Genomic DNA, 23,760 nt, shown 5'->3' on the forward strand with positions numbered 1-23,760 from the left:
ATAGAATTCTTACAGAAAAGTTAAAGGAGAATAAAAGGGCACAAGTAAAGATACTAGGGATTCTCTGGGCAGAGGCATTATGTAATTGCTAAACTCTAATCCAGGAGTAAAGTAGTACAAAACCTTGTTCACTTTGTCCAGAAACAGCAGTTAGAGGAGGAATCACAAAGTAAACATGTTCTTGGAAGATCCTGCAATTCAGTTCTCTAAACTTAATGAATTTAGACAGTTTAAATGAGACATTTGGCTAAAAGCCCTGAATTTTTCAGGTGCTTAACTGAAGTCAGCTCATTCACTGTGGGTTAGGGGGTTTCAAGTCTTGAGTTCTAAAGAAAAGGAGTGTAATTGCTGAAGTCTCTGGACATTGAGCCCTAGTATCTTATGTCTGCCCCAATTTTTCTCTGATTATATACACAAATCTCTCCTTACTGATTTAGGAAATGTTTTGCTGATCCATATTTCACATTGCCTGCCTGTGAGCTCTGTCAGGTCATAGTTAGAGTGACAAAGGACTTCGGAGAGTTTATCTTAGTAAACCCAGAGTAATTGAGTGTTTAACCTGGAGGCAAATATTGGCTTCTCAGGTTAGAAGTGGAACTATAGAGATAAATCATTTGACTAAAGGATTTAGGATCTATCGTCAGGAAGTAAACTTCGTTCACTGCAGACAACAGTAGACAACAAGGTGAAGGGCAATCCAAGAAGACTCCCAGGGGAAGCATCTGTTCTAATTCCCAGTAGTTCAAATCTAAAAGTCATTGAGAGAATTGTTCCAGCAGATGTTGACTGCCACAAGAGATCAGAGACAGATGATCTCTCAGGTAGCAAAAGTCAATACTTTGAACTTCTGAAATTTTTCAACATTCCATGAGACACTTAAGAATTTCTTAAAAGTCTTCACCTTGTGTTCTAAGTAACTCTATGGCTATCCAGGAAATAAAATACAAGTAACTTTTCTGTTACTTTCAGAGTCAAATAATACAATATAAAATTAGGTCATCTGATGTATAATGTATATCTTCAACAAAAACAATGAAAAACTTTAGGGATAAGACTAAACATACAGCCTAATATGGGTACAGCTCTTTTCAAAGTTCAAAGAGGTTTTACGTGTTAAACCTTGTGTTTTACATATACTGAATTCCTACTTTATTTTTTAAAGGTTACAGAAATTCATTTGAAAGTGAATTTTTAGCACTCTGAACACAAGTTTCCAAAAAAGCCATATTGATAAGTAAATAAATCAGAAAGACCTATCCAATATAGCAGGAATACTATATATTTACAATAAAAATAATGAAACAGAAGTATTAGATTCATTCTAGTAATTAAGCAAAAATGTACATAACTTGGATAGGCTTGGTTTTATTAATATGATATTAATATGATAACTGAAAAATTAGGAAAGATAACATGATAGTTTGAGAATCTCATAAATATCTGCTGAAACAATTCTGACTAGACATAATGGCAGTGGTTTCCTTGTATGTCTATGTTAGATAAAAATTGCTTGAAATACGGGGGCAGTTCCAGAGAAATGGCTAGCAAATGAAAGGGAAAAAATCATGGGAGTGGGCCTGAACCATGACATGTAAAACTGTAGTTGAAAAAGGGTCATAGGACAGGAATGAATCAAATTATTAGCCATTCCAGGCATCAAGTAGTAAGACTGGCTTGGGAAATAATGACTGCTGTCTCTCCCAGTGCCGGAGCAGCTGGGGCTGGTCAGTGGCTTCAGGGTACATGGGAAAAGCTTCAGGCAATGTGTCATCACAAATTTGAAATGTGGGATATTCACAAGTCAACTGGAAATAATTTTAGTAAGTGATTTTTACTAAGCTTCCAGGGCTCAACGCTACAGACTGGACCAGTCACTATTTGCTTGTCTTTAAGTCTGAGTTATATCATTAATCTGACTACTTAACTTGTCTTCTTGCAAAGTGAGCCTGTTGGAATAAGAGAAATTATTAAAATTATTCCATTGAATTGAAAAATAGTTAAAGCAAATGAATCTGGCCTATTAACCTCAATATTTACATTATTTTCTCCTTCACTCTCACTAATTCTCTGTTCTAATGTCATTTTATTAGAGAAACTCTCTCTGATCGTCCTATCTACAGTAGCATCTCCCTCATACTGTCCACATTCCTCATCTTATTTCTCTGCCTTGCTATATCTTCACCTGTTTATTATGTGAAATACCACACTAGAATGTAAGCTCACGGAATCAGGGCTTTGTTTTTACCTCTGGGTCCTCAGGTCTTAGAACAGTGCCTAGTATATTGTAGGCACTCAAATATTTGTTGAATGAATGAATGAATGAATGATGCACTGCAGAGAAAACTGTTCCTGCTAGAGACTGTGTGTAATATATTTACATAGAAGCTCCTCACTCGTGTGTATCACTCCAAAATTATAGTTGTGATTTTTCTCCACATAAATCTGGATGGATTATTTTCACATGTTGAAATGTTCGTGCTATCCATCTCTCTGAAATGAGTGGCTAGAAAGTATTTGATCCCTCATTAAACTTTGAGGCACCATTAACTGAGATTATAAAATCTTCTAGAGTTTTCTGATTTGGGGATATATAGCTTTACTTTGTGAAGCTACATAAGACAGAAGCTATGTACTGATCCTAAGAGACTAGAAAATGTTGACATTATTTATTTTGTGTCCAAGCTTAAAATACATTACTATATGAAGGCCACTGATTAGATATTTACTTATTGCTTTTTTTCATTCATGTGTAAATTACATATGACATATACTACTTATCAAAATACTATTATTCTCTTTTCATATCACACAAGTTTTTGGTATGCATAGTTTTTAGTCCTTGAGAATTCTACAGAACTAAGGCTCATGCTTTCTAATATTCATATTCTTCAAGTGGAGTTATCCTGAAACAGAGTATTCAGCCACTTAGCTTTTAATCACTTGCTTTAGCCCCTTTATTTTTCTTGTCTTGCAAATGAAATTAGACAAGACAAAGCAGTAGTAGAATATTTCTGGCATCAACTTGGCAGACTCACAGAGAAAAAAAATAGAATAAGTTATTACGTAAAATAAGATTTCTTTTTCCTATTACTTAACACATAATGCCTGTAATAACTTTTCATTTGGTTTTATCTTCTAAAAATTAAATAGGTTTTAATTGGCCATAGGGCAATGTGACACAAGACAGAACTTTTTTCATTCAATATAAAAATCCACTTGGCAATTACTCAGTATGCATCTCCATAATAGAAATAAAAAGAAAAATGTTAATAATGAAGAATGTAACCAAGAATACATCATTTGGTTTTCTTAAATTTCCCAGATCAGTTTATGTGGTAATTATACCCCTAAAATGAATTTGGGGACTTGAGAACAGGATTGACTTTACATGACACAGCATATAAATTAGGTAAAAGTCTATATTTTCTTTAACTTGATCCTGTTTAAAACAGCAAATTGACCACTATCATCTTGGAATTTTGGATTCCATCTATTTTAACATACAAACATAATATATGTATTCATACACACATAAAAATGCTAACTTATTAAAAGTGAAATTTCATAAGAAAAAGATTGAAAAATTATTCAGTAGAAAACAGTTCTCACCAATAATACCATGCTTCTGATAGTATAAAATAGAGCAAATCAGTAATTCAGTCCAAAAAAATGGGAAACATGCCATAATTATACTCTGAAATTCACATGATGTATAACTAAAGAGAGGTAATCCATTTTTTTGTTTGTTTTTCTCAACAACAAAAATTCTCTGATGTTTTAAATTTGCTAAATTTAAATTTAGCTAAATGCTCCAATCATATCCATCCCAAGTAAAATCCAGGGCCTTTTATGATGGTTTGCAACCTTAGGTATGTAGCCACAGGTATGCTTTCAAGACCTTTCTTCAAAACATGTTATATCACATAATACTATATCATAAGTCAGATTTTATATCATTTAATAACTACTCAAATATTTATTTAGTTTTTAAGGTGTTATTTTCCTCATAAAGTATCTATAACAGTGGTTCTCAAAGTGTTATCCAAGCATTTCTTGGTGTCCTCAAGAGCATTTCAGGGGGTCTGCAAGATTGAACTATTTTCATAGTAATACTAAAACTTTACATCTTTCTCATTCTCATCATGTCATGAATGTACAGTCGAATTTTCTAAAGGTTACAGGATGCATAATAATATTGTAATAAAAAGTGTCAGTGTTTGGAATTTCCGCATAACTCAGTAGTGAGAAATCAAGAGAAATAACTAAAAGTGTGTATTGAAAAAAAATTCCAATTTCCTATCTAATATTCTTATGGAAAACACAAAAAAGTGTTTATTATTATCTCAGCTGACTTTTTCCTTTCAGGCATACTATTGAGGATATAAGGAAGGAAAACTCAGAGTACACTTAAGACAGTATCAAAAGCAGCAGGAGAAAATGTCTGATACATTGTTTTAAGTTGTAAGGCTAAGGGTTTTCTCAACTCCTCATATGTCCCCTCCAGTTTAAGAATCTTTAAATACAGAATTAGTGGATATAATTTCTATTTCACTCTTCTACCCTGCCTGTCAACCACAGAGGTGTTTTAAAAATGAGAACAGCAGACACCCTACATTCATTCAGTGGCATTGAATCAAATGTCTCTCATGATTTCTTAGTGCAATTACCCTCTATCTAAAGGCAATAACTTTCAGAGGAGCAATCGGAAAAGTATAATGAATTGAGGCACTGAATGCTGATTTCTGAAATGTGTTAAGTATGATTAAAGTAACATGACTGGTAAAGCAGATTAACAAGAATGTGTCTATCCAAAAAGAATGCCTTGGCACGCTATTTTAAATGGTGAACTTGTTTTTCTGAAATAAACATAATCATAGCATGCTAATTCAAATAAATAAGGCGGATGTCTAAGCTGAATAATCCTGTTTTTGGTTAGAAAAAAACCCAGACTTTACAACAATGTACTACTTTCCTTATTTATTAACTATAAGCTTATTGAAACCACAGATTTTACCTTAGTCAAGTCTGCTTCCCAAAATACTATATGCCTAAACAATTTTGAGTGATAGTATCATTTACAATCTAGTTTTAAAGATAATTTCGAAAGAGGAATTCCCCAAACATTTTGGACAATAGCAGTGTTCCTGCAGTAAGTACACATTCCCAAAAAGACAGCTTAGTATGACAACACTCATTTCATTGTTTCAGTGTCTTTGTTTAAAAAACAAAATAGAACTCCTATTACTGTATGACCATGCCTCATATTTTAGGGTAAATTATAAAATTATTGTACCAAACAAGGCTTATTATGGGAAATTAAATCAAAGATGTCTAAATTATTCTAGAAATGCAGATGCAAATTACAGCTTCTCAGAGGGAAGTCAGGACTCCCACAGATAGTTTGAGGAGTTCCAAGAAAATACAAGGATGAACACTGAAGAACTCTAATCAGCTATTTATTGATAGTGAATGAGCCCGTTTGGTTAGTGTGGTTTTTAAGAATCTTCTGGGAATGAAGCATAAATGCAAAGATCCTATTGCACTTTTACTTCACAAAGGCTAAAGAGGAATTTTGACACATCAACATCATTCTACTAAGGTTGAAATAATCTTGCGGATCCCTTGGTCCTGACAAAGTAACAATCAGTATAAATGAAGCTCCGAAAGTTAACCGTATACAGTCTCCAGAGAGCAGATGATGTAGGTTCGAATGAATCTGTCAAGTTTCTCCAAGAGAAATTGTTTCTTGGAGTATCCTAGTGCAAGAGTTCAGAAGTAACCTCCCCAAAACGTGCCACTTTGGCATATGAATTTTTTTGAGCCAAAGGCAATCAGGACCCTGCTCCTTCAAGAGAAGCTTCTGCCTCTCCCTTAACTACCTAGAAGAATTTAAATTGTCAAGGGAGGGTCCTTTCCCAGAATGAGATTACCAGAGATAAATTTCATCTGAGGGGCCCATCTGTATGCCAGGGCAAACATCTAATTACCCAACATCTACTCTTCTTATCAACTTGTGAATTACTTTCCTCCCCTTTGAAGCCTCAGGCCTTCTTTCCCACTGCTTAGCTCAAGATGGCATATATACCTCATTTTACCTTTTTGTCTTTGACCCTCTCATATATGTGAGATTCCATGCATACGAAATTAAATTTGCTTTTCTCCTGTTAATGTCTCATGTTGATTTGATTATTAGACCAGCTAAAAGAAGCTTTGAAGGGTAGAGGAAAATTCTTTCTCCCCAACACTAGAAATTAAGACTAGTATTGAGAACAAGGATGTGCTCATTTAAAGAACAGAGAGATTAGAACCTGAATGAATTACCGAAAAATAGAATATCTCAGATAAAGGCCTTTTTCCCCAAATACTTTCTATTAGAACTGGAAATATTTCTTGAATAAGGTGATTTTTGTAACAGGGATAATGCTAGCAAGAATACTTTTCATGGAGTGTGTTAATAGCTCAAATAGTAGCAGAGGGTTATGAAGAATATCTTTAGAATGCAGAGTAGCAGTGAGTAGAATAAAAAACATTCTCTTCCAGACAACAAATATTATATATTATCATCTGTTGTGTATGTTGTCCCCTGGAGTAATAGTTTAGTCATAACAATGTTTTGCTGCAGAATGGTGGCTGACTAATTTTTCTGGTGATCAGAGAAGGAGCACAAAAAGCACTATCAAGATACCCATGTTTTGTAATTTTATCAAGTTTTCAGAGCTGTGTAGGAATAGTCACTGTTCTAAACTTAATTCAACTAGCTGCAAGGTATACAATTTTCTTAAATTTCTCTTGCTCTTAATCTAATGAACTGTGTTCCTAAGAACAGCAACATCTTTTGCTGTTTTTTTGCTTTTTTGGGTTTTGTTGCGGTACGCGGGCCTCTCACTGTTGTGGCCTCTCCAGTTGCGGAGCAACACTGGACCGGGGCACGAACCCGTGTCCCCTGCATCGGCAGGCGGACTCTCAACCACTGCGCCACCAGGGAAGCCCAGAACAGCAACATTTTTATGCAGAACACAGTTTCTAAAAATACTTAGATTCATGAACAAAGGTAATCTGCTAGAGAGTATACCTGAAAACTGGAAATGCAAACAAGGGTAAAAGCCATTACGAGAGTTCCAACTTCTAAATCAACACGGCTAGGGATATATCTGAGACACAGAGCTTCCTTTCTGTGTTTCTATCACTGTGGCTTTACTTGTAGATGAAACTCAGTCTTGCATATTGAGCTCTTTCTCAGAGTGAGATATAGCCGCCACGTGACAACCTTAGTGGCTGTTAATAGAGTTACTGAGGTTTATGACCTCTGAAAAGAATGAGAATTTTTGTTTGCTTCTTTGTTTGTTTGTTTAATCAGGAATAAACTCTTAGCATTAAACAAGAAGAAAGCAGCAGAAGCTGACTGTCTTTTTTAAAAACTGCTCATTCTCTTGGCTAGTGAGAGTATAATGAAATGGCCTCATTTATATATTGCCACTAAAAATGAAAAGTGATAACAAACTATATGTAAAACAATTAAGCAATTCATGTACCAAAATCTTCACATATTTGTCCATATTTTGACTCACCAATTTTCTAGAAATTTATCCTGAAGAGGTAATGATAGAAAGGCATGAATTATATATCAAGATGTACATCAAAGTATTGCTAATAATAGCAAAACATTAGAATTCTACCCAATTAATAGTACATTGGCTAAATAATGTACATGAATAAAATGGAGTACTATACATTATTTAATAATACTGTAAAAAAATTTCATCATCCAGAAAATTCTATATTTTATATTAAAAATGTTACAAAATGACACTGAATTTATATATAAAGAAAATACTGGATTTATTAAGTGGAAATCATTTTTTATATCAGTATACATATTATGATCTTTTTTTGTCAGTATATGCAGAACTGAAAATATTTTTTATATGAAAATGCATAGAAAAATATTATGAAAAGATAAAATTAAAATGTTAAAACTGGTTATTTCTGAGTAGTGTCATTAGCCATGATTATCATATTTTTATTTTTAAAAATTTCTTCCATAAAATAATTTCTCTAAAATAATAATATGTCAAAGAAATTTGCCAAAAACATAAGAAGAAATAATCAAATGCATTTTGAATCAAAGGAATGCAAATTAACAGATAAAATTCCTAACATTTAGTAAGTAAATATTAAAAATAATGATAATATCTAATTTTATTAGGAGTGTATTGAAATGTGCTTTTAACATAGGCACAGACTCTTTAACACAGAAAATCTACTTTTAGGAATATATTATAGGGAAATCATCAGATTCAAACAACTATGAATGCAGATGTATCATACACATTTGTAAAATATCTTGAAAAAATAGATATAATAATAATTTTCCCACTAATTAGGATTCGGTTTTAAAAATGATACAACTAGAAAATAGAATATATTAAACAACTAAAAGTAAAAACAAATATTATTTATTGACAGTGAAATATATTCAAGAGGTATATTGCTAAGAAGAGAAATGAAGTATACAACTTGCATTAAGGATAATCTAATTTCAATCATTTATTCATGCATATGTCTGTATATAGAGGTATGCAGAAAAAAATCTGGAAGAACTGACTCACAAAGTTACAAATGTTCCGTGGGTGGCATAATTATGGATGACTTTTCTCCTTTTTATTGCTTTGTTTTATAATTTTTATAATGTAAACGTGTTACTCATGTAAGCATTAATTTTAAAATGGTTTAAGATTATACCTAGTTGGATGGGGGTACTAAGAATTTATCCAATCTTTTCTTAAAAGTGGTTCAACCATGACAAAAAGATAGGTCAATAAGACTTTAAACATGTTAGAACCTTGCTACCTTTTTTGGGAGAATCATTGAACCAACATATGGAATTTCAGAATTAATATCATTACTCACCTTATGGACAGTGACCATCTATTTTTCCAGAAAAAGTAACAATATTTTACTTTTAAAGGATAAGTTTCATACGGGGGAAGATATAATTGACAAAGCATTTTGGGATGTGATTTCTATTTATTTGTCAGTCAACATAATACAAGCTGCTAAACAAAGATAAAAGAAAAAAAAATGAGTTACTCACTCTTGTTGTGTAAGCAGCTTCTGGGTCATCTTCTAGAACACGTGAAAGTCCAAAATCAGAAACCTTACACACCAAATTACTGTTGATCAAGATGTTCCGAGCAGCAAGGTCTCGGTGAACGTAGCCCATGTCTGAGAGATACTTCATGCCAGATGCTATCCCTCGAAGCATCCCTACCAGCTGGATAACCGTAAACTGGGCATCGTGTTTCTGAGAAGTATTTCAAATGTACAGTTAAGGTGTGTTTCTATTTCCTAAGATATGTCTTGATTAAAATTTCACATACTTAATTGTAGAGTATATACATTCTAGTTTTAAGTACACCAGCCAGGACTAAATAGATGCAAGAGTAAAACAAAATAGTATAGTAGCTACATTACTTTGTAGCAAGAAGTAGCCTAATATTCTTTTTTTTTTTTTTTTTTTTTAATTGCGGTACACGGGCCTCTCACTGCTGTGGCCTCTCCCGTCGCGGAGCACAGGCTCCGGATGCGCAGGGTCAGCGGCCATGGCTCACGGGCCCAGCCGCTCCGCGGCACGCGGGATCCTCCCGGACCGGGGCACAAACATCGGCAGGCGGACTCCCAACCACTGCGCCCCCAGGAAAGCCGGCCTAATATTCTTTAACTTCAGGTTCAAAACTAGAACTTTGCTGGTCGTTTGATGAGACAAACTCCTTCTCAGAAACTTTAAGGTCACGAACAAAAAAATAAAATGGATCCTGTGGCTATTTTAGGTTTGTATTTATTGGTTTGATTTGAATGCTTATTCTTTCTTCTTGTTTTCCTATATTTTATTAATTGCTTCAAATATGGTAGATTTTAAATCTTTAATTATCATAATAGATAATTAGTTCAAAATTAGTCAAAAATATTTACTGAATATTTGTTGTTCTACCCAACCCTGAGTTACAGGTCATAAAACTGAAAGTAATAGGAGATAAATTCAAATAGTCCTGGATTTAGAAACATTTCCAATCTACTCAGATTAAAATAGAAATATACAGTTTATATGATAGCTAGGTAGATGATAGATGCATGCATACATACATAGATATATAAAAAAGTAAAATTTAATGTCTAGCAATATCTAAACAATAATTTTAGAGGAAAATTTATTATAATTTTAAAAGAATATTTATTATAATATTTTGAACTACCTGACTTGCAAAATGTTTAGTTTTGAAATGTTTGTGAAAATAATTGTTACTGAAACCTTTATTCAGCTCATGAATATTAAAATAAAGAATATAATTTCTTATTCATAGAAAAATTAGTATTTTCCTCCATGATTATGAATTATACTATATATCTTATCTATCTATCTATCTATCTATCTATCTATCTATCTATCTATCTATCTATCCCTATCTATATAATGCTGAAAGCACCTTGAGGATAGGGTCTGTGTTTGGTTTTTTTTATCCCTTGTTTATAGTGACTGGTGATTGACAGTGTCTTTTTTTTTGACAGTGTCTTGTACTCTGTAAATCTAATGAACTTCTTTGAATGTAACATTTGTTGATATTAGTAAAACATAAATTTTCTAAATGTAAACAACTGAAATTTATATGTAAATATATGTTATATATGTATATATGTATGTATATATTATGATATATAAGTAATGATATCTCTGGATTGAGAATACTTAGGCATTATAGCACATGCTTAGTTTATGAGTGGACAGTACTATGTGAGAGATAGAAGGTCTTCTATCTTACAGTAGATGGAGGTTGCTTTAAATAAAGAAATGAATATTTCTGTCTTATATCAATGTTATTTATGTCTTACTTTAGAATCTTTAAATTTTTGTTTTAACCAATGTGAATCTTGTCTGAATAAAAAGGCTGAAGAAAATTGCACAAATTTATTTTAAAAATATAAACCATTGACATTTGGATGTTACAAGATAAAAATGTAATTTTACAGTCTTCCTTTTGCTATTTAGTCCCAAAAAATTCAGTTTTCTTAAAACTTTATCGAATTGTTTAGCATAATATTAGAGGTTGTCTCTATCATTTTCAGCAATTTATTCCACATTTATATATGTGTGCAGATAGATAAAGATAAGGTGGAGATATGCGAATGTGTATACAATCTTCTACTTACACGTAAGAAACTGTCCAAGGAACCATTCTCCATGTATTCTGTGACAATCATAACTGGTTTACCTAGGTATAGGTAAATAATAAATGTATAATCATCAGTAGAGTTCAACAAATATCATGCAATGAACACATATAATACATTTTGATACACCTAATGCATTAAAAATATGAATTTTTCTCTGCCCTCCAAATTTTGCCAAATTACTATTAAAAAGAAAACTAGCTTTCAATAGAAAAAAAAAATCGAGAAAGATTGGTTTTCAGAAAAGGGCCTATAACTTATATGATATCTAAACTGGCGTTTTGGTATGGTTTTCCTTAAACACAAAATATGCCCTTTTCTTCACTCTAATTGCATTTTAGCTGAACTACAAAATCAGATATTGCTTTCTTCAAGCCCAAGATAGAGTCATGAATTCCACAATCATTTACACTCTCTACAGATATATGCAGAGCTATACGCTAGGTGTTTTCTCTTGTGCTGGTTAGTCAGAAGCAAGTAAATCAAAGTCCCTACCTTCATGGATCCTATATGTGAATTAGACAAAACAATTAAGACTAATAATTATAATCTGTATTCAATTAACACATTAAAAATTATAAAATCCATGCTATGCTTAAAAGAAAAATAAAATTAAAATTGCTCTTGATAGTAACTTGTAATAACCATTTTGGAAATATGGGCCTTAAACATCATTAAACATTTTAACAAGCATTTAAATGTATTTGTACAGTACTTAGTGTGTGCAAGGTGCTGGTTTAATTATTTTACATATACTAGCATTAATTATCATCATTTCTACTTTTTACATGAAAAAAACTGAAATATATAGAGGGTAATTAACATCACACAGCTAATAAGTATAAAGCCAGAAGTTGCAACCTGAATATATTATGCTGTTACTTTTGGAAATGTACACTGAGGGAAACATTTAAAATAGGAAAAAGCATTAGACACAAAGACACAAAGGTGCTAAGTATACTGATACATAGATCTACAAATAGAATAAATCTTCAACTATAGGTAATAACTGAGGCAATTGTTGGGTGTCAATTCTACACATCATTCCAAATTGAAAGAATGACTCTGAAGACTGTAGCACTTTCAGAAATTATTACAGTAAAATGTAACTCCAATTTCAAAGCCTACACATATTACCACAGCATAATTCACTTCCCTTATTGTTGCTATGATATTGTTTTAACTATAAATCTATCATTTTACAAAAAGAAAAAAAAAACCTCCCTTCTCTCCCAAGTCTAGAAGACTTGCATTAAGTCTTGACTAAGCATGAAAAACCTTGAGCACGTAATAGATTTTAAACAAACATCCATGTACATCTAACTGTAGAGCAAGCATGATTTTTTTCATGTGTTCCTTCTACATCGTGGTTTGTGTGCCATTCTGATGCCAGAAAATAGCTTTCTTTCCTTGTTTTTCCTTTCTCCTTGTTTTTCCTTTCCTTTCCTTAATTCATACTGGTTGTGAATTATGGCTTAGTACCGTGAAGATTATATTGATGTTTACTATGCTTAATATGTGAATATATACTAAGTTGTATGTCTTATTTATTTAGAGGTGAGGAAATTATTTAAATTCTGTAAAATTTCTTAGATTTTCATATATGTAAAAATAAATTGACACAGCAATTTATTGTCAACTGAGACACTGATTTAGTTATATATTTTGGGTAATATATCAAACATTATACATGCCTTGGTGTAACACTGGTGTAAAGCTTTTTAAACTTAATGTTAATAAAATTTTCCACACGTTCAAAAAATAATCTGATAATGTCTGAAAAGTCATTTTAGTCAAAACCTTGAGCCTCCAGACTTGCTTTTTCAAAATTTTAATTAAGCTTTGATTTAACAATATTCAGGAAAAAAGAGAAAATTCAACATTTCCTTGGAAACTTCTATTTCTCCTGAACTGGCAAATCAAATACCTAAGAACTGATCCCAGAGAACTAATCTGAAATGAAATGAATGAACAATCAAATGAATGAAATCCTGCACATGCATGTTTTCCATACATCACTATAAGTGTCTATATTTCTTCCTTAATATAATTCTTAGAAGAATAACATGCTCGCAAAACTCAATGCAGCCCTTGAATGTAGTTACAAATATATTGCTTCCCACAGTCAACTCTCAATTACAGTGGCCAGTTACCGTGTTTGTATACTACCCAGACTTTTGCTTATCACTCTTTTCCTTCTGGCTCTCAGCCTTATGACCATTTCATTTCTTGTTAGCATGTCTGGTAAAATGTTTGGCAAGGGAAATAAAAGTAGCTGAAAAATCAAACCAGTCAATTAAGCCAAAGCCCCATGACCATTCAGAAATCAGACCAGGCTGCATTTAGCTCTATAATTTAGGTATTTGTAAACACATCAGTTAAGATGGGCAAGTCTGAAAATGTGCTTTGCATTAAGTTCAAAGATTCAGCAAACCCAAATGTACAGACAAAAAGTAAACAGAATCAAATATTCTACCTTGGAAAGCAGGATCTTCACTTACTTTTCCTTGTGATTTTGATTATGATAAACAGAGTTAAAGGAAAAGCGCAATAGTGGTTAGAACTAGTTCTAATATGTATTAAATGTAGTTGGAAATTATTTATAAAATACCAGCTCATCTGCACATGATGCAATGTATTTCTATCAAAGTTTGCACATTCTTTCATGTGTATTTTGATTTAGAAATGACATTATCAGCTTCTTCAAGAACCTATATCATTCACTGCCCTCAGAGATCCTTAAATACATCTGAGTATATATATATTAAAATCAATGAAATTATTGTTGTTTGGCTGAAATGAAACTCCACCAAAAATCAGCATAACAAAATGTGCAGTGGAATTTTGCTTTTGTTCGTAAATTGATTTATGAGTGTAGAAAAAATCATGATCTTTCATAATCAAAGGGTTAAAGGAAGCACATCAGTCTCTTACAATCGGTTCATTTCCCCAATGGCTCAGAGATATTTACTAATCATTTTGTTTGCTGACAGAACAAATGTGATTCAAAATGTCTAAGAATTCCAAGTTCAACACTATCTATTTCACCGCCTTCTTAATCACATAGTCTATTTAAAAAAAAAAAAACAGCAGGATAATGTGATAAATATATAGCTATATATAGAAATTTTATTGCAATTATCAAATAAATGTTGGTCTTAGATTAAAATAGTTTCATTCAAACATAAAATGTATGTATCAATGATTTAAATGTTATAAACTATTGAAATGTAATTCATTTCCAAAGGAAATGCTATTAATTCCTACTAACAGTAATTGTGCCTGACATAGTAAGTCTGTCTGTTTTTAAGACTTATACACACTCCAACATGAGTGGGATTTATAAAATCAAAATCTTTGACCTTAGCAGCCAGTACTCATCATTAGTATCATGTAATCAAATCAGGGTGGAAGCAAAAAAGTATAAACAGGAGAAGCAAAATTGAAGAAAATAGACAAAATATGCCTTACTATTCTCAGGAAAGAAGATTTGAATCACTTTTGATTAGAAACTAGAAAATGTTTTGGTTATAGATTCCCATGTACTGTAACTAACTGACTGATAGAAATATTGTAATGAACTGAATTAGAGTATTTTTCTGTAGGTTTCACATTAAATCATATAAACCTACAGGACAACCTTTTCCAAATTCCATTTTAATCAGGACACAATTCATGTTAAGAATGATCCCTATTACATCCACTGGTCTATGAGTTAACCAGGGCAGGGACCAACTCTAGTTTGTCTGTAGTTCTAAATCCAGCTCCTAACAGAGTGCCAGTTAGAATAGATCATACCATGTCTATTATTTCAGGCTAGCTAAGGATAGTCTCTCTCTTCAAAATCAGGCTAAGAAGTACTTTCTCCAACTCTTCCTTAATCAGCCATACTCTATTAATCTTAACACATTGAAAATTTTACATTAAGCTGACTTTAAAATTGTAAAATGTCTTTATGCTTAATTTGAAATGAAATTAATACTTTTAAGGAAAGGACAGGAACAATATTTCTACTCTCCCTTGTATTGTCTATTAAAAAATATGACATGGACTTGAGACAAGTGTTGAAGAAAAACTTTAGAGAGAGGCAAACAAGAAATAGAAATAATTTGGCATTGTCACTAAAGAATGACAACTTATTCCAGTAATATCTCCTTATCATATGTGCTGACAATGCAAACAAATGATTAAGCTTTTGGTGTGCAGTGGACACTCACACCAATACAGAAGTGTTTTCAGTGTTAGAAATCCTCTTAGTGGTCTGCCCATGCTTTCCTCAACAGTACAAGGCTACAGTTAAGTTGCATTATTATTATTTTTTAATTTGTAGAAAATAATCCATCCCTAAATAACAACAAAAAGCACATCAGTCTCATCCTATATAATTCCTTCTATTGCACTAGGTGAAAAGTGACCAATGGAAAGTCTTCTTGGATGGAGTCTGAACATCTTTTGACTAATGGTGTGATGGCAGAAATATCAAACATTTGCTAAAAACAAGTTCCATCTTTTTGAACTTCAACTAAAATTGATAACACATGTTAGTACCAAGTTCTGAGCAGGACTGTGCCCCCAGCTTTCTGCTACTTTGAAGATCAGAGACTCTCTCACCTTCTCTTGTTTAAGACCATCAAGCTCAAAACCACACCATTAAAATTGTTTATGGCTTAATTCAAATAAATGAAAATATAATTATTGAATAAAGGGCTTTCTCTAACTTGAAAATGATACATTATAATAGACTTAGTGTTTCAAAGCACATAATTAACAGCAATAATAAAAAATTATCTTTAAGCCAAAAAGGAATTGTTTTCAAGAATTTTCTTCTACACTCCCAGATTAACTGGTAAAATCTTCTCAAATTCAACCAGAAGTGGTCATTTAGATTGCATAGTTCTATTTCACCTAAGAACATATTCTTATGGAATCTTATTTGATCTTACAAGGACCTGGAAGTAATAAAGTAGAACTGCTAATTCCATGTTACAAGTTACAAGTCTCTGGGCGTGGTTTGATTTGTCAGATGTCTCACAAACCAGTAGAGCTGAATCAGAATTTGAACTCTGACCCTCTGATTCTTAATCCAGATACCAATATGATTTCTTTTCTTCTTTAAATACAATTTGTTCATTAAATTATAAGCTCTGTATCTCTAGGTGTGCGTGTGTGTGTTTCTGAACTTTGCAGGTAGATTGTTTTAGCAGTCATATACTCTCAGGAAACAAATAAAATGATAGGAGTGGATTAAATTATTTATTTGGTGACAAAATTGCCTTGTTTATATATTAAATACAACTTATTAACTTTATTCTAAGGCATTTCTATTTCCTCTAGCTGTAACAGGATGCCAGACTTAGAGCTTTTAAATATGCCACTAAAAGAGTTCAAAATCTAATTCTAGGTCTGCTACTCTATTATGCTTGCACTATATGAGATGACTGGGATTTATATAGTCAGATTTGGCAGTCTCTTGCATGCTTATTTGACCAAGGAGATATATGAAATTTAGAACTTTCACTCTAAGAATAAGGCAGCTGTAATTCATATTAGAATGTTACAGACTCCTACTTGAATAAGACATTTAATGTATAATACCTGTGATTTTTAAAGGTCCTTTTTTTTCTTAATGCATTTTTTTTCCTGTATTTTGGTCTCAGGGTTGTTTTATGGATTTCTTTGCCAGGTGACCATAATTCATATTTGATTATTCCATTTATATCTAAAGAAGATCTTCTTTATATATATATATATAAGATATATATATATATCTTTATATCTAAAGAAGATCTTCCACAATAATTATGGTTTAATTTTGCTTATCATTCAGTAAATGAACTTATAGGAAAGAGCTAGCAAAACCAAACAGTATAATAATAACTCATAACACTGGGAACAAAAAAAATTGAGAATTTTGAAAATTGACAGTTAAAAGAAGAATGGATACATAAGTACAAGTGAGTTTCCTCTCCCAATGGGCTCAAGATCTGAAGGACAACCACTTGGTGAGAATGATATGGAGGAAAATAAAAGGTTAAATGACTATTAAAAACCCAGTGAGACATGATTCTATAATTCTAAAGATATTAAGTAGGATACTCTATAGATATGGTCTTGCCCTGAAGGAACAAATATTTCATACTTTTTCCCAATCCTTAGTATTTTTATTATTAAAATTTTTATTATTAAATATTAATAGTATTTTTATTATTCATTTTTAAAAATTAAAAAGACATTTTTCATCAGAACTTATTTTAGTGTTACAACTAATGTAGCCTCATTTTTAGGAGTACAGAGGGAAAAATATGCTCCTAACAAGACTTAATATGGGCTTATAGTTTATGGTTAAGTTCTCCTACATTGTTAAATTCTTAACCACACTTATTATATTAAAAAACTCTAAAGGAAATCAAAGTATATTTCAATTATACCATGCTCTTGTGAGTAAGGAATTGCCTTTTTACTCATACAAAAATGATAATAGGTATTAGTGCCATTTGGAAAGTGCTCCACGTAATGTTAAAGAAAAATATCATTGTGAAAAATATAATGTGCAATGTCTGTTGGTAACCACAGAATATGTAAATATGGTGCCAATGAATTATCCCCTAAAGGATGCCAAATTCCCTGCCATATGCTGTCTTTCACTCTAAGAAGTCTGCTACTGCCAATTTAGCTTATTCTTCATCTTGTGCCCCAAAATCTTGAGAAAAACAACATCCCAGAGCATTCTCAAGAGGTTTTCATTGGGACTGGAGCCAAAAATCACATATCTGTCTCATGGGATCCCTTTTGAGCCTGGATGGAGAAATCATCATGGAAATAAGTTCAGATCTCTGTCGCAGGCTGTAAGCCAGAGCTTCCCCAGAGTAGTCAAGAATCCATCTGGGACTCTAGATGAGAATTATTTGAAATCCACAGAGAATGGAGAAAAGGGTTTGGGTCTAATGTGATTCCAATCTTTACAGCTCAGAAGCACTCCCAAAACTCTCATAATTTCCCTAAAGCCAGGGGGGTAAATATTTGGAAGCTTAAATGAAACTAGTGAACAGTAAAAGAAAAGGTAGCTAGCCAGGAGTTCCCAGCAATTTCTGTCAAAATTGAGTCATTGTTTTTTCCTTGCTACTCTACATGACAGAAAGTTCTACACGATTCACTTAACTGTAGTTTAATCAGCATATATTACTATAGTCCAATATTTAGATCCTAAATTTTTAAAGCTTTTTAAGGTCTACAATAGCACTGTCAAAATAATACTAGTTAAATGTCTTTGGTCTCTTGTCAAAGAAATACATGTTAACCCTAAAACACTGAGGTTTTGTTTTTGTTTTTTGATTTTTTTTTTCCATTTTGTTTTGCTTTGTTTTTGGTTAAGACTAACAGGTACTCATGAAAAAAAGACCAAAATTCTTAAATTATTGACTTTGGGTTTACACAACCTCTGCTCAACATACACAAAATCAGTCTTATGACTTCACTTACTTTTAGTAACAACTCCCTCCAGTCTAATGATATTGGGATGGTCAAACTGTCCCATAATGCTTGCTTCTCCTAAGAAGTCTCTCCTCTGCTTTTCTGTGTAGCCCACTTTCAGGGTCTTGATGGCCACTGAAATCTCTTTTTTTGAAGGAAGTTTTAAGCGACCACTGCACACCTCTCCAAATTCACCTGTTAGAATGCAGAAGAACAAAACAAGAAAAGGTAAGAAATTATATTATAAAAAAATCATCAGTAGGGAGCAACTGTTTTCTCTCAATAATTCCAATTCAATAATTGACCTGCAAGATGTACACTTGTAGGCCTCCAAATTATTTTGGAAGATGGTAATAAGAAACCCCAGGACATACACACCCTGGTGGAAAATGGACCTTGTGATAAGCCTCATGTATTTTGAAGTACTACACTATGAATAATGACATATGAAAGAATAAGAGGGAAGTCAAAAGTTATATCTATTAGATTTTTTCATTCCTTGTTCTCATAGCTACCATTTCCTCAGGATAATCAACTAGCATTAGTGCCAATATAACGGGTTAAACACTGGATTAAATTTCAGATGTTTATCAGTATTCTGTTTTTACCAGGGCCAATTTAGCTGTAAATTCCAGCTCTCTGAAAATGGGAATAAAAGAATAAGCTATCAAGTCATTTTATGGAGTAGGGTGTGTTGTATTATTCACATACTAGTTGTAAAGTTCTCTGGGGCTCTGGAAAGAGAAAAATAATCTAACAGTATTGAATAGTATCTAAAGAATTACTGTAGAAATATTTTCTTAGATCCAATGTCTTCAATAAAAAAGTTGTCTTAAATGCACAGTCAGAATTTGTTTAATATGGAGAGTTGCTGACTTTTATGTAGTCTAATTTAATTGATATAAAATTGCCTAGAACTAGTTTGGTCACTACCTTCACATACATTGTTATTGAGAAGATTCACCCATAACGCTTTCATTTGATTTTGAGCTCCTTGAGAGCAGAGACCCTTTACATTCATTTCTCTGTCTCTAATGCTGCCACAGTGATTGCCATAAAGTAGTGCCACATATTGATTTTTCCTCATTCAAGAAAGAAATCCTAATATTGTGTGGATTATTAGATGGGTTTTGTACAACATTTTAAAAAATAGTTTTTAACAGCAAATGAAAGTTTTTCTGAAAAGAAAAATTACATGATCAATTTTTAGGCTCTCTATGGAATGGAAAAACATTTTTGGTCCAACCTTTTCACTGTGAGTTTTTGTGCAGGGCCCATGCCCCATGGGTCAGCCAGAAAGAAGGTGTCAAGTAGTGAGATACTTCTCTATTTTTCATCCAAGTAAGTCCTTCAACCCACAAAAGCAGCAGGTTGTCCTAATGATTTACCAGCTGCATCCCTACAAATGACTTGCTTCTCTCCAGAAAGTTCTAAACTCCCTTAGACTTGACCCTCCCTTGCTCAGGAATCCAGTCTTGCCACTGTTTTCAAAACAATGACTTGTACTGTAACTTGTCAAAGTCGCTTAATGTCCAAAAGCAGGTATTCATACATTTATTTAATAAATATTCATCAATTGGCAACAGTATTACAGATACTATGAAAAACACGGAGATATAATGGTAATAAAGGCAGATCTAATTTCTTCCCCTCAAGGAAGTACAGAGATGATAGTAATATCTGCAGCTAGAGTGTTTTTTAGGATTATGGGGAGAATTAGGGGCAGAACTTGAGAACACTCAATGATCTTTTTTTAAATCAAAGGAAGAATATGCCATTATAGATGTGTGAGCATTAGGAGAAGTTATGATGCAAAGTAAATCATTGTTAAAAATTTGTGAACAAGACTAAGAGTTTCTTTCTTTATGCAGGGCTATCAGAACATTGCCCAAAACCCCAGTTCACTTTGTGTAAACATTAAGTTTGGGCAAACACAAGGAGGCATCCATCATGAATTTTCATATTCTGAAAAAAAGTTCTGCCATTATCATGGATCAATAGGGTGTAATGGATTGTGTTTTAAATTTGGAAGTCATGGCCATTTATTCTAAGTGGCAAGTCACTTGTTAGTTTACAGGACAGACAGTACAGAACTGTGAGATAGAGCATGGATCTGGAGCCGATTGTCTAGGGTCTAATTCAGCCTCTGTCACTTATTTTGAGTGACTGTTTTAACCTCTCTGTGCCTTTGGCGCCTTATCTATAACATAGGGACACCAATTTTGTCTATTTCATAAAATTTTTGTGCAGTTAGAGGAATTAATGTACATAGAATGCCCTTAGAATGGACTTAGAAGAGAGCCAGACACATAGTAAGTGCCATCTAAGTGTTAGTCATTCTTTCTTCTCTGAGTTCAAACCTACTTTAAGAAGGATAAATATCGGGCTTCCCTAGTGGCGCAGTGGTTGAGAGTCCATCTGCCGATGCAGGGGACATGGGTTCGTGCCCCGGTCCGGGAGAATCCCACATGCCGCGGAGCGGCTGGACCCATGAGCCATGGCCGCTGAGCCTGCGCGTCCGGAGCCTGTGCTCCACAGCGAAAGAGGCCACAACAGTGAGAGGCCCACGTACCGCAAAAAAAAAAAAAAAAAAAAAAAAAAAAAAAAAAAAAAAAAAAGGATAAATATCTATCTACTTCTAAACAGTTAGATCAAGGAGAAGAATAAATACTAAAGTTCTTTTAAAATATCAAATTCTGTATTAATGTAAAAAGAGATGGCTGTGATGATCACGGTGATAACAAGCTTAATGTCATATTGGACAAGTATTTGTAAAGGAAAGAATGTTGTGAAAGTACCTCACTAGGGAGATCAAGGGGAAGAGTTTGAATTTCAAGTGGCCCAATTAGTGTTTCTTCCTTTGTTCTCAGTGGGAGAGCTGGACATATGGACATGTTATCTACCTTCAAAATTCAGAAAATGGTGCTTCAGTAATGCTAGTATTTAAAAAAATCATAAAATTTAGAAATGTGATTATTTTATCTGATAAATACTAGAAATTGTCACAAATACATTATACTAGACATAGAAATGTTACATATTAATTCAATTCTCTTTAAAATAACTGTTCTTAAAAGAACAGTGTTGGAAAAATTAACAAAGACTGGACAAACGCAATGCCTGATTTTTCCATCTAGCCAATTTTACATGGTTCAATTAACTTAGCACCTGTGAGAAACAAACTTTAGATCCTGTCATTTCTAAATAAAAGCACAGCTACAAGAAGTTCATTTGAGAAGATACTACTTGATTTTTTAAATAATTAAGTGCATCAGTGTTTATTTGCCCTTTGAAATAAAATATGCTTTATGAGAATGGGTACACTGTATTTTGATTTAAGGTACACAATGCACAATTGCTCAAAATAAAATTTCTTATGCTAATTTCATTTAAAACAGGAAATAATGCACTTGTGTTTAAGTGGAATGACCCTCTGCACTAGTCAAAGCCCATTCTCCTTCCACTGTTTTAATAAGAGAAGAATAATAAAAAGACACACTGAACAATGCTGTTGTGTCAGCTAAGCACTATACATGAATTACCTCAATTCATCTTCAAAAAAATCTTAGAAGGCACTATTGTGATCATTAGTGTCTAGCATAAACTTTGAAGTTGAAAAGTATAAGCTTCAGATTTTGGCTTCCTAATTAATATCTTCCTAATTAATATCTATCTATTAATATCTTCCTAATTAATATTAGATATTAAAGTATGTCTATATGAAAACAAGCTTCAATTGTGACCATGGACCATTCACATTTTCAGCTTTTGTTTCCTCATCTGGTGAAATGGAGATAATAATACCTATTTAAAAGTCTAATAAAATTAAAATCATGTGAATGTCTAGCACAGAATAGGAATTAAATATTTTCTACCTTCAGGAAACCTTGAAATAATGGCTGGATTGAGGAATAAAATTAGGAATTTTGGTCATTATGAATTCCTCACTAACAAAATTATACTACCTTGAGAAAGTTAATTCATGCCTCAATTTTAATTTTGTAATTTGCAATATGGTCATAATTCTTCTGGTTTTTCAATGTATAAATGAGAGTTTCTGTTATATCTATTTCTTTGTATAAAATTTTTGACAGAAAACTAAAGAGTTAGTCCACAAATAGTCTTCCTGTATATTTAACTGACTGTGAAAGTTCTGTCATTTAATAAAAGATTCAGCCTTTTAACAATAGAAGATAGGTGTTTAGGAAGGGTGGGAGGGAGGGAGATGCAAGAGGGAAGAGATATGGGAACATATGTATATGTATAACTGATTCACTTTGTTATAAAGCAGAAACTAACACACCATTGTAAAGCAATTATACCCCAATAAAGATGTTAAAAAAAAAAAAAGAAGATAGGTGCTAATCAATTTAGCATGATTACTAATTTTTTGTGGACAACATTATTTTTTTTTAATTTTAAAAGGTATAGGAAGTGGGTAAGAGTATAAATGAAAGAAGGTGGGCATGAGTGGACTGTGATTGAAGTTGCTGTAGAAATGGTTACATGCAGGTTCATTATACTATTTTACAATTTCATCTATTTTTGTAGACATTTAAAATTTTACAAAACAAAATGTTAAAAAATGATAGCCTTCAAAACCTTGATTTCATATTCTATCTTGGTAATGACAAATCATTTAAAGGCTAATCAAGACAGACTAGAATTGTGAGTGCATTTTATAAAGAAATCTTCCAGGTGAAGCATAACCAACCTTGAAGATATACATATTTGCAAACAAAATAGGCACAATTTTATCGCCCTTAATGTGGCAAATGAGACTATTGGCTGCAAAACTCTGAAAATGCGGCATATGTCTAATTTTTTACAAATATGTTTGAAGAAAGAAAGGAAAAAGAGGATCTGTTTTAATCTTTAATGAGCATCAAGGATTATTAAGTGATTCAGTACAAATAGTCTTTCCCTTTATCTCATTGATCAGAAACCATTTTTAATGAGTATGCTTTGTCTCACACTACTATGTTCTAGATACCTGGCTGTGTCAATAACATCTGTATATATAAGCTTTTATTAATGCAGAAGGCCCCAAATTTCAAGGTCACA

At 32.6% G+C, this 23,760-nt stretch overlaps 1 protein-coding gene across 2 annotated transcripts in view; it reads right to left on the minus strand.

Annotated features, from left to right (window-relative positions):
* The window catches only part of EPHA3 (EPH receptor A3), a gene marked incomplete at its 5' end in the record, with an annotated part of 363,089 nt that overhangs the window by 30,128 nt on the left and 309,201 nt on the right, over nt 1-23,760 (minus strand). For both annotated transcript variants that reach the window (XM_082655447.1, XM_082655446.1), the window contains 3 exons: nt 9,095-9,304; nt 11,206-11,267; nt 18,706-18,891. In XM_082655447.1, the coding sequence (XP_082511573.1) occupies nt 9,095-9,304; nt 11,206-11,267; nt 18,706-18,891 (458 nt within the window). The remainder of the gene's footprint in view (nt 1-9,094; nt 9,305-11,205; nt 11,268-18,705; nt 18,892-23,760) is intronic.

Source organism: Grampus griseus, assembly GCF_964374135.1.
Source record: "Grampus griseus genome assembly, chromosome: 5".
NCBI lineage: Eukaryota > Metazoa > Chordata > Mammalia > Artiodactyla > Delphinidae > Grampus > Grampus griseus.